Source organism: Dendropsophus ebraccatus, chromosome 3, assembly GCF_027789765.1.
Source record: "Dendropsophus ebraccatus isolate aDenEbr1 chromosome 3, aDenEbr1.pat, whole genome shotgun sequence".
In the NCBI taxonomy this organism is placed as follows: Eukaryota; Metazoa; Chordata; class Amphibia; order Anura; family Hylidae; genus Dendropsophus; species Dendropsophus ebraccatus.
The window spans coordinates 150,683,023-150,695,992 of NC_091456.1; the positions used below are offsets into that span (position 1 = coordinate 150,683,023).

The 12,970-nt window shown below is 42.6% G+C and overlaps 1 protein-coding gene across 7 annotated transcripts in view; it reads right to left on the bottom strand.

Moving 5' to 3' along the window:
- KIAA0825 (KIAA0825 ortholog) overlaps positions 1-12,970 on the bottom strand; it is a 313,028-nt gene that overhangs the window by 199,440 nt on the left and 100,618 nt on the right. For all 7 annotated transcript variants that reach the window (XM_069962920.1, XM_069962918.1, XM_069962916.1 and 4 more), the window contains one exon: positions 1,028-1,167. In XM_069962920.1, coding sequence (XP_069819021.1) covers positions 1,028-1,167 — 140 coding nt within the window. The remainder of the gene's footprint in view (positions 1-1,027; positions 1,168-12,970) is intronic.

Below are 12,970 nucleotides of genomic sequence, written 5' to 3' on the forward strand. Positions count from 1 at the left end.
CAGATATTTGGGGTTTGTCCATTGAAACACATCCATCTTGTCATCTTATTATACTGGATTATATATATATATATATATATATATCACATACCAATAGGAATATGCAGAATTTAGATTGTGATCCCCATTAAGGACATTGAGCAGTGACAATAAGCTTTGTATAGTGCTGCGGAATATGTAAGTGCTATATGAAGAAAGCAAATATTATTAGACTGTATATGTGTATCAGCTTACAAAACAATATTCTACCTGTCTGCTATTAAGAACAAGCATTTTCTGCAATCTTCTAAACATGCCAGGCTTATAGCTTATTACTGAGCACCTCTGAAAAAACTATTTTTATGAACTTTTTGCAACTACTAGAACAAAAAGTTCTACTACACATTACTCAATTGTATAGCGTGCACTGTGTATTACACGACATGTTTATGCTTTACAACCTTATCTTATTAACATAAAGACCATCAGCAAATCATTTACTAGGGCCTTACCCAGGTCCTAACAGTAAAACCACTTCTACTGTGCATAGCACTTCTACATAGACTTCTCAGCCTAATAAGTGATACACTGCAAATTGTATAAGGGTCCATTTACACAGAAAGATTATCTGCCAAAGATTCGAAGCCAAAGCCAGAAACAGACTATAATCAGAGATCAGGTCATAAAGGAAAGCCTGAGATTTCTCCTCTTTTCAAATCCATTTCTGGCTTTGGCTTCAAATCTTTGGCAGATAATCTGTCAGATAATCTTTCTGTGTAAATGGACCCTAAGAATATAATGGCAAGAAGGCTTCAGATATATGGCAGCACATATAATTACATCCTATTAACCTATATAAGCATGCATTCAGGGATAGGGGGACCTTTGGCCCTCCAGCTGTTGCCAAACTACAACTCCCATCATGCCTGGACAGCCGATGGGAATTGTAGTTTGGCAACAGCTGGAGGGCCGAAGGTTCCCCAACCCTGCTATATATAGTGTACATAGGCATACTGCAAGACATATATGAAATAGAAGATGTACTTACTTGAGCAAGTCAGCAAAGTTCTAGCAATGAGACAATCAGGATGCAGCAGTGTTTCGAGGAGCAAGTTCCAATTACAGCATGGTTGGGATAAGAGCAGTCTGAGCTGACCCTGGACTGCCATTTCTCCTGCTGATGGAGTTCTTTCAAAACGTAAGATAAAGAGAGAATAATGTAGTTAATTTATCTATGAAATGAATAGCCTTAAAGTGCAGATGTAATGCTAACTCATTTAAATGTCAATTCCTCCCAGATTACTCAGAAAATGCTTTCATGCTTGCTTACTTTAAAACTGCTCAGGGAAGGAATTACATTTAATCTCAAGTAGCTAAGAGCAAATTAACATTTGGTACGCTGCCAGATATGTTACTGACACAAAGTAACTTCACTTATCCATTGTGTGGAGCCATGTATGTTCTTGTTGTAGAAGGTAAAAATTGTAACTTTTTGTGCATGAATAAATCTGCCTACACTAAGCTTTACCCAGGAGGTGCGCTCAAATTAATTCAGGCGTCTTGACAAGCAAGAAGCTAATCTAAAAAATAACATTCTGTGATTTATCGCCATACATTGCCAAAATACTACTACAATGCTCAGGAAAAAGCAGCGGTGCCTGTCAGGGGGTCCCATTCTGTGTGTTTGGAGACGGACTGACACAGGAATTTAGATGCAGTAGGTGTAAAGCCTAAATGGGTTTCACAGGATGACTTTTTTTTTGCAGAAACAAAGGTGAAGTAAAATGAACATTTATCCCAATTTGCAATTATGTTCCTGTTGCCGTGTTTGCTGCAAGAATCAGAGGTAGAGTGAGGCATATGCTATGTAGGAAGGGACAAAGCAGCAACATGGCCTAAGTGTCTGACCGCATGGGTGTCTTCACAGTGAACAGCAACCAGCAGAAGTAAGAGTGCTCATACACTTTTAATAACTGTCTCTAAACTGATGACATATGCAAACATCTCCAAGGTGAATCTGCTAGCAGGAAAAGAGTATAGATAGCTATGGCTAAATATGACATCTTAAAGGGGAACTCCAGCAAAACTCTTTTTCTTTCAAATCAACTGGTTTCAGAAAGTTATAAAGATTTGTAATTAACTTCTATTTAAAAATCTCAAGTCTTCCCATACTTAGCTGCTGTATTTCCTGCAGGAAGTGGTGTTTTTTTCAGTCTGAGGCAGTGCTCTCTGCTGCCACCTCTGTCCATGTCAGGAACTGTCCAGAGCAGCTGCAAATCCTCATAGAAAACCTCTCCTGCTCTGGACAGTTCCTGACACGGACAGGGGTGTCAGCAGAGAGCACTGTGTCAGACTGAAAAAAAAAAACACACAGGACATACAGCAGGTGATAAGTATGGGAAGTCTTGAGATTTTTAAATAGAAGTAAATTACAAACATATATAACTTTCTGAAACTAGTTAATTTGTAAGAAAAAGATTTTAGCCGGACTACACGTTTAACAGGATTCTAGGAATCTAGATTTTATCTCCATAGCCCTCTCCGTGGCAAGATATACTGGCTTTCTTTTTTGGGGGCATTCCCAGAAAAGCAAGAGCTTAGGCAAGTCAAGAATCATCCCCTTTGTTTCACCACCCCATGGCATGCCTGCATCTGCCTTCCACATTTGACTGATGGCCACTAGATAAATAGGAACAATGGTTAGACTGACCTTGGCCTTGCCATGCTTTGGAACGCCTCCTGGGCACTAGAGCCTCATGTGTGTAGTAACAAGAAGACAACATATCTCAGTGCTGAAAAGTCCCATTGAGATAAAAAGGTATACCTAGAATTCTGCCAAGAAGCCCTACTTAGTCAAGCACCATATTTTCCTACTGACATGTCTGCTTTAAGGTTTTTCTTTATATTTTTGCTTGAAATCTTACCAACACGGCTGGTTGTATACTAGTTGTATCTTTCACCTGAGATTTCCCCATATACACAAATTCTTTACCCATTGAAATCTATGCCAATGGTGGAATTCTTTAAGTGTATCCTCATAAAGCCTTTCAGATCAGTGGTTATCCTGACTGATGAACCTCACAGATATCTTGCTTGAAAAAAAAAAAAAAAGATATGAATGTCAAATCTAGAAAAAAAAATTGCTATGTCTGTGGATGATCATGGCTGAATTAAAGTTAAGGGAGGCTCACTTAATTCTCTGTCACGTCCACATATAGGAGGTCCTCTCCACTGAAGTCTATTGGGGACAGCTAACTTTAATAGAAATAACGGACCCATTATTGAGCCTTCCTTATAATCTCTTCCTAAATAGGACAACTAATCCATAGTGTACTGTATGCAATTCAAAATGAGGCTCAACAATCCACCATATTCAAATAGAACGTATGGTTACACAGATATATATTTGGAAAGAATAAAATCCATTGATAAAATAATAGAACACAACACAGGTTATAGCATGGGTTGGGTGACCAAGCTTTTTTAGGGCGTGGTCAACCACTCCCTTACCCGCTACGCAACAGGATAGATTACAACAATCCAGCAACACAAACGAGTTACAGGTAATAAATTTGTCTAAACGCACTCTTAATACCGTAGAAATGTGTGTATTGAGCAAGGGTCTGGGTTTTGTACCCACTGGCACGTTCAATAAATTTGAATGGGCAAAAGATTTAAATCATTTTGCGCGTAAGCTACACTGGCACAAGTTCTTTCGTATACAAGAACAAAAGAAAAGCCAGGAGCTGGGTATTCCACGGGACGTGCTAGTGGGGGCAAACCTACTGGTGGACCTTCTTGATGAAGCTGAGAGACCTCAGGGGTCAGGTCCTTTTACGGACCTGAAAATTAAAAGTAAAAAGGTGCCACCAGTGGGTGAAATTTCTTGTGAGGATGTTTTTGTTGACTTGGTGATCAGAGATTTGGAAAAAACACGTGTGAGGTGTGTAAGCAATCTCTCAAAGGCCGAGATGGAAGCTGTGGTATCTTTAGAACAGGATAAGTCCATTACGGTGAAACCGTCAGATAAAGGGGGTAACATTGTTTTGATGGACTCTGAAGGGTATCGAGAGATGTGTCTAAAGATATTGATGACCCCGGACTGCTATGAGATCATGCAGTCTGATCCGACTAGTGTGTACCTTGGGGAGTTAAAGAGTATATTGACAAAAGCCAAAGATGAATTTCTCATTAGTGGAGGAGAGATGGAATTTTTACTGCCAAGGTTCCCTCGCCTAGCCACTTTCTACTCACTCCCTAAGGTACATATGGGTACTAATCCCTTGAAAGGGAGACCTATTGTGACGGGGGTAGACTCACTGTCACAAAATGTGGGGATCTACATAGACAAAATATTGAAACCTTTTGTCATGAGTCTTCCGTCTTATACCCGGGACACTACAGACCTGCTGAGGAGGATCGAGGGATTGAGCCTGGACGAGGGTACATATCTTGGCAGTATTGACGTCGAGGCTCTCTACTCCTCGATACCTCACTCGGCAGGTTTGGCCGCAGTGCAATTCTTCTTGCAGACAAGAAGTTGCCAGTTCAGGGGCCATAACCAATTGGTACTTGACTTGTTGAGTTTTACGTTGACCCGAAATTATTTTGTATTCGACCATAAAATCTTCCACCAGCTCAGAGGGACTGCGATGGGGAGCCCTTGTGCCCCCACGTACGCAAATCTCCTTCTGGGCTGGTGGGAGGAGTCGATCGTGTTCGGGGACACCCTCCAGGAATACACCACAAATGTGCAGCTGTGGGCCCGCTTCATCGATGATATATTCATCATATGGAGCTGGCCAAAACGGCACTTTCTGGACTTTGTGAAAGCCCTGAATGTAAATGAGATTGGACTACACTTTACATGTAAGATACATGAGTCCAAACTACCATTTTTGGACATCCTGATTGAAAAAAATGGGAGGGGTGGCCTGGACACGTGTACAGAAAACCCACCTCCACCAATGCCCTGCTGTCGTGGAGCAGTCATCATCCCAGAGCCCTGAAGGCGGGTATACCGAAGGGCCAGTACTTGAGGATGAAGCGGAACTGCTCCACGACAGAGGAATTTAAAAAACAAGCTGATGATCTCAGAGAGAGAATCACCAGAAGAGGCTACCCGGATAACATTTTACGGAAAGCCTACCAGGATGTAAAGGGTCTTGATAGGACACAGCTCTTAATACCACAAGATAAGCAAGAAGAAGCAAAAATAACCAGAATCATTGCGACTTTTGATGGTGCATCTAGTCAGGTTAAAAAAATCATAGCCAAACATTGGGATGTACTGTTAATGGATCCCGATTTGCAAGACACCTTAGGCCCTCACCCGCAGATCACCTACAGAAAGGGGAGAAGCCTACGAGATAGGCTAGTGAAAAGTCACTTTGAAGCCCCAAGACCACCAAATACGTGGCTTGATAGACAAATAGCAGGGTGCTTCCGATGCAGTGGCTGTATAACGTGCGCCCATATTGATAAATGTAAAAATTTTAAGAGTAATGTAACCGGTCGCAATTATGAGATCAGAGATTTCATTAATTGCAGGTCAAAGGGCGTAGTTTATAAGGCCACATGTATTTGTGGCATGGAATATGTGGGAAAGACAGTAAGAGAGTTCAGACGGAGGGTGGGTGAGCATCTGAGAGACGTGGCGAATGGAGCAGACAAACCAGTGGCGAGACACATCAACGCCACTCATAAAGGAGATGTGACAGGTCTTAAGTTTGTAGGGATACAGCTGGTCCGTCCTCATTGTAGGGGCGGTGACTGGGACAGAGTGATCCTGCAAAAGGAGACCCAGTGGATTTTTAGGCTACAGACTGTTGCCCCGAAGGGGTTAAACGAGAAACTGAGTTATACCTGCTTCCTCTAAGTAATAAAATAAGGTTGATGCAGGAATCACAATCCTCCGCTGTCCCACCCGACGCTCTGTATATTTAATTTTAATTTTAATTTTTATTTTGACTTTATCACACATGTGTACTCCTCTTTCCCACTGTAATATGATGCTATAATATAGGTGTCTAATTGCATAGTGAATTACTTGTTGGCTGTCTGGTGGATACGCATGATTTAGATAAAAGGGTTATAGAGTGCTATAAAAGAGAAAAGGAAGAAATATATAAATGATAATACGGTTCAGGTAAGAAAAAGAGTGCTGCACCTCACACCTATGGCTGATACTAGTACCTCTCGGCTGCATAAAAAACATCAGAATTCTGTATGTGAATTGATCAAGCCACACTGCCCCATGTACCTCGTGCAGGTATCTGATACACATGGGTCCCTACACTAAGTCCACACTGTGCCGGTCAGTGACCACCACCCCCGCAGGCGTGCACAGTCAGGGAAGGGAGGCCATGGAACGGCCCTGCAACCCCCATGCCACAGGACCAGACCCAAAAATGCCACACCAAAACCCAGCCAGCACCGCCGGCGGAGGAAGCTGCCCCCAAACAGCACAAGTCTGGATAAGGTATTGCACTCACCATAGCTATCACAGATAGAATGGGACAGACAGGAGGGATTAAAACCATGAGCACTCAGGTGTCTCCTGCTAATTGCGGTCATGTGGGTCTTACCAGGAGGAGTGCAAAACACGGAGAAAAGAGAAACAAAATACGGTTCAGGTAAGAAAAAGAGTGCTGCACCTCACACCTATGGCTGATACTAGTACCTCTCGGCTGCATAAAAAACATCAGAATTCTGTATGTGAATTGATCAAGCCACACTGCCCCATGTACCTCGTGCAGGTATCTGATACACATGGGTCCCTACACTAAGTCCACACTGTGCCGGTCAGTGACCACCACCCCCGCAGGCGTGCACAGTCAGACCAAAATTAGCAGGAGATGCCTGTGCTCACATGTCTGGACCCTATGTCTTCCCCATTCTGTGAGAGCAGCAATGGTAAGTGTAATACCATATCCATACTTGTGTCGTTTGGGGGCAGCCTTCCCCGCCGGTGGTGCTGGCTGGGTTTTGGTGGGGCTTTTTGGGTCTGGTCCTGTGACATTGGGGTTGCAGGGCCGTTCCATGGCCTCCCTTCCCTGCACGTGCACGCTTTGCGGGGTTGGCGGTCGCTGACCGACACGGTGTGCAGTTAGCGTAGGGACCCGTGTGGACCAGAGGACCTGCGCAGTGGTACACGGGGCAATATGGCTTGATCAATTCATATACAGACACTCTGGTGTTGATTTTTAATATAGGCCTAGCGGCATTAGTATCAGCCATGGATGGGATGTGCAGCGGTTCCATTCTCTCCAGTTCGTGTTTTGCAATTCTCCCTCTCTGAACAGCTAGCACTCCTTTATAAGACCCACATGACCAAAATTAGCAGGAGATGCCTGTGCTCACATGTCTGGACCCTATGTCTTCCCCATTCTGTGAGAGCAGCAATGGTAAGTGTAATACCATATCCATACTTGTGTCGTTTGGGGGCAGCCTTCCCCGCCGGTGGTGCTGGCTGGGTTTTGGTGGGGCTTTTTGGGTCTGGTCCTGTGACATTGGGGTTGCAGGGCCGTTCCATGGCCTCCCTTCCCTGCACGTGCACGCTTTGCGGGGTTGGCGGTCGCTGACCGACACGGTGTGGAGTTAGCGTAGGGACCCGTGTGGACCAGAGGACCTGCGCGGTGGTACACGGGGCAATATGGCTTGATCAATTCATATACAGACACTCTGGTGTTGATTTTTAATATAGGCCTAGCGGCATTAGTATCAGCCATGGATGGGATGTGCAGCGGTTCCATTCTCTCCAGTTCGTGTTTTGCAATTCTCCCTCTCTGAACAGCTAGCACTCCTTTATAAGACCCACTTGACCAAAATTAGCAGGAGATGCCTGTGCTCACATGTCTGGACCCTATGTCTTCCCCATTCTGTGAGAGCAGCAATGGTAAGTGTAATACCATATCCATACTTGTGTCGTTTGGGGGCAGCCTTCCCCGCCGGTGGTGCTGGCTGGGTTTTGGTGGGGCTTTTTGGGTCTGGTCCTGTGACATTGGGGTTGCAGGGCCGTTCCATGGCCTCCCTTCCCTGCACGTGCACGCTTTGCGGGGTTGGCGGTCGCTGACCGACACGGTGTGCAGTTAGCGTAGGGACCCGTGTGGACCAGAGGACCTGCGCAGTGGTACACGGGGCAATATGGCTTGATCAATTCATATACAGACACTCTGGTGTTGATTTTTAATATAGGCCTAGCGGCATTAGTATCAGCCATGGATGGGATGTGCAGCGGTTCCATTCTCTCCAGTTCGTGTTTTGCAATTCTCCCTCTCTGAACAGCTAGCACTCCTTTATAAGACCCACATGACCAAAATTAGCAGGAGATGCCTGTGCTCACATGTCTGGACCCTATGTCTTCCCCATTCTGTGAGAGCAGCAATGGTAAGTGTAATACCATATCCATACTTGTGTCGTTTGGGGGCAGCCTTCCCTGCCGGTGGTGCTGGCTGGGTCTTGGTGGGGCTTTTTGGGTCTGGTCCTGTGACATTGGGGTTGCAGGGCCGTTGCAGGGCCGTTCCATGGCCTCCCTTCCCTGCACGTGCACGCTTTGCGGGGTTGGCGGTCGCTGACCGACACGGTGTGGAGTTAGCGTAGGGACCCGTGTGGACCAGAGGACCTGCGCGGTGGTACACGGGGCAATATGGCTTGATCAATTCATCAATTTTTATCAATTTTTCATCAATTTTTAATATAGGCCTAGCGGCATTAGTATCAGCCATGGATGGGATGTGCAGCAGTTCCATTCTCTCCAGTTCATATAAACGATAATGCCTGTACAGTTCTGTTTAAGTTGCTTGGATATGTAGGGTTTAAATATCATACTTTGTTGAAATTAGGCACATTACATGGAGGGAGCGGGAGGTGTTGAGAGAGATTTTGTCTGTCCAAATAAGCTATGTAACGGCCGCTTTAAGTGGTTAAACAAACCACTGGACGTAGTCTGTATTGTTGTTGACTGTATCCATGGTTACCCTGATGCGCTCCGTAATGACGCGAACGGCCGCCGGAAGTGACGTCACGGCGAGACCGGAAGTGGGGCTAGCGTCCGGAAGTGGGGCAAGCATGTTCAGGGATACGGAGGTATATAGGAGGATCCCTACAGTGAGAATGCAGGTACCGAGGTCTGTAGATACCACTGCACCAGACACTTTAGCTGATTATTTGCACAGAAAGGCCGAGACTCTGAGGGGCATTAGTTTGCAATTGCACTTTACTGAATTAGCGGCAGATCATTAGACACTTTTTATCTGACTAGCTGTTAGACGCATTTGCACTTTATGGAAATAGCCACAGAGTACTAAAACACTTTATGTGAGGCCAGGCAATGTAGGCAATAAGACAGTTTAGCACCACTGTGCAAGTTAGCGTTACTTCTGTCAGATTATTTAATTGTTATATAGTTTTGTATTCTTTATGTATTTCTGATTTAAATTTACATTAGTGTTCGATACCCGATTTTGTGTTTTCCCCTGATGAATTTGGTTACCCAGAGGAAACGTGACACTTTGGGAGTAAATACAGGGTATAACAGGGACTGAACAAAGGGTTAGATCGGGGCAGGGGTCGCCCTTTTTAGGGCGAGTGCCCCGACAGTTCCCTGTGCGAGAAGGGGTAGTGACCAACACGCATACACAACAAGGGTGTATTAGGGTTAAAATTAATTCCTGATTGGTCACAACCTGTTATTGGCACTGTCTACTTAAGAGATACCAGCGAGACTACGGGACGACAGACTGGTGAGATACAACCGGTTTTATTTTCATACATCCCGGCTGGGACTGTGTAGGTTGAGCTGAATTGTGGACTGGTGTAAATACGGATTTCATTGGATTTGTTTTCTGTTATGTGGGGTTCTTTTGTGTTTAAAAGTAGAGTTTTAAAGGTGTACACCCCTAATATATTGATCTACTGACATGTCTGCTTTAAGGTTTTTCTTTATATTTTTGCTTGAAATCTTACCAACCCGGCTGGTTGTATACTAGTTGTATCTTTCACCTGAGATTTCCCCATATACACAAATTCTTTACCCATTGAAATCTATGCCAATGGTGGAATTCTGTAAGTGTATCCTCACCAAGCCTTTCAGATCAGTGGTTTTCCTGACTGATGAACCTCACAGATATCTTGCTTGAAAAAAAAAAAAAAAAAGATATGAATGTCAAATCTAGAAAAAAAAAATTGCTATGTCTGTGGATGATCATGGCTGAATTAAAGTTAAGGGAGGCTCACTTGATTCTCTGTCACTTCCACATATAGGAGGTCCTCTCCACTGAAGTCTATTGGGGACAGCTAACTTTAATAGAAATAACGGACCCATTATTGAGCCTTCCTTATCATCTGTTCCTAAATAGGACAACTAATCCATAGTGTACTGTATGCAATTCAAAATGAGGCTCAACAATCCAGCATATTCAAGTAGAACGTATGGTTACACAGATATATATTTGGAAAGAATAAAATCAATAGATAAAATAATAGAACATAACACAGGTTATAGCATGGGTTGTATAAATTGACACAGATTATGAAGCCCTTCCAATGTATTACATTTGCAGAACAGATAACATGTGTACAGTCACTAATAAAAGCCTAAAGATGAAATAAAGGTTTGCTCCGTCTTCTCTACCATTTACTTACAAAATATGAAAAATGTATTTAAAAAAGTCTGAAGCACCAAAATTACTAAAGTAAAACAGGTTCCACAAGCTGAATAATATTCTCTGCCTTTGAAGCACAAGTCATGTATAATCATTATGATGCTGACAGCATCACTCCGCTGAATGACATTTTACTTTTGTCTGATATGTACACAAAGCTCCTGACGCCAGCAAAAAAAAATCATGTATATTATTAAGTGGATCCATTGTATTACTTATTGGTATAATTACATTTCATATGCACATGAAGTCCAGGTCAGATTAAGTCTATAAAATATAGAGGAATTTTAGAAGCAAAGATTTAATTTTTTCTAATGGAGTCTGAGTCTACAGGAAATTTCCGGCCTTTCATATATTTGTTATTGGCCTTTGAATTGAAGCAAATAACATATCGGTGCTTTGATATTCCAGAATCAGCATTTCACACAGCTACAGAATATTTATATATTCTCTATACCAAGAAATTGTGTAGATAGACACAAATTCACTGGCTCACAGGTTTTTTTGTTTTCATATTACATAACAGCACAAAAAAATAAATAAATAAATAAAACTAGATACATAAATAAAGTTGGCCAACCTCAAACCTGATACACAAAACTGATTTTTTTTAATATATAAAATGAAACATAAATTACACCTATTGTGAAATATGCAAAAAAAAAAAAAAAGATTAAAGAATGATTTTATGTTAAAACATTTTTTAAAGAATTTTTTGTGCCATTTTTTCTAATTTTCCATTTTTTCTATCAATATTATAAAATAACCCTAAGACCTTGCACTTTTTATTCTCGCCACTGGGGCAAAAACTAAGCTAAGACTTCCTAAAGTTTCTGTGGTGATAAGAGGAGGATGCTGTAAAGTGATCTGCAGCAACATGTGACACCAGTGGATGGATAATATAAGTAGAAGACAATAGCAGGTCCCAGTGGAATGACCTTTTCAAAGGTCACAGAGTGAGCTCAAAGATGTTTCACATTCATCTCAAAGGGGACAGAGTCTGTCTATTGTCATCTTTGTCCATGAGCCTTGCAGTAAAGTATGTCACTAAATGCTGTTAAGAGCAGCCCAAATAATATTGTAAAAAAAAAAAAAAGGAAAATAAAAAATAATTAAAGTCAGAAAATAGAAACAGAGCAACTTTTAGTATCTGACTCTATTCGGCAAAAGAAAATTTAGGTAACATATTCCCTTTAACAGGGTACAAGGTAAAGAGACTAGATTGGCCTGATTTTCATTATAATTAGAGATGAGCAAATCTACAGTAGGAACAAAACAAATGGCTTTGTTCCTGCCTGTATTCCGCTCATCAGGTTGTGGCCTCTGGAGTCTGCTCCGCTCCCTGCAGCTCCTCCTCAGATGCTGGGAAAAGAGGTATTCAATCCTAGCGAATTGGGAAAAGTTTGCCAGGACTGGATCCAGCTTTTCTCAGCACCCAGGAAGGAGCCACAGGGAGCGGAGCAGACTCCAGAGGCCACAACCTGATGAGCAGAATGCAGATAGGAACGAAGCGGTAATCATTATGCACTGTACTATCTACCCACCCAATTCCAAACATTCATATGAAATGCATGCTTAAGGATTTTTCTGGGAATTTTACATTGATGGCTTTTCCTCAGGATAGGTCATCAATGTCTGATCTGCTGGAGTGCCCCTGTTGGCAGGGACGTGGCTCCAACAAATGCACAGTAAACTGCACTGGAAGCAGGTGGCTCCCTTCATCGCCTAGTGGCCGTGCCGGGTTACAGCAGCTCAGCTCACATTGAGGTAAATGAGCGCAGAGCTGCAGTAACCTGGCATGGCTCCTATATAGTAAATGGGGCCAACTGCCCTCAGGTCCCATTCACTGTGCATTCGATCGATTTACACAGAAAGATTACCTGACAGATTATCTGCCAAAGATTTGAAGCCAAAGCCAGGAATGGATTTGAAAAGAGGAGAAATCTCAGGCTTTCTTTTCTGACCTGATCTCTGTTTATAGTTTGTTTCTGGCTTTGGCTTCAAATCTTTGGCAGATAATCTGTCAGATAATCTTCCTGTGTAAATGGGCTTTTTGAGGATGTGATATATATATAAAAAAAACTTTTTAAATTATTTGCATCTGTATTACTCATTTATAATTTATGAAATACATAATGAGGAGACAGTACTCTGAGTAAGGTTATTACCTTCTTTTGCCAAATCCTTATAGTGGACATTACATATGATACACATTTATGGTGCAATCACATAATATCATATATAGATGGGGCAGTACAGAGCAAACATCTTTACTGAACAGTAACATAGGAAGGTCCTCATATTAATGTATAGACCATATAGATCAG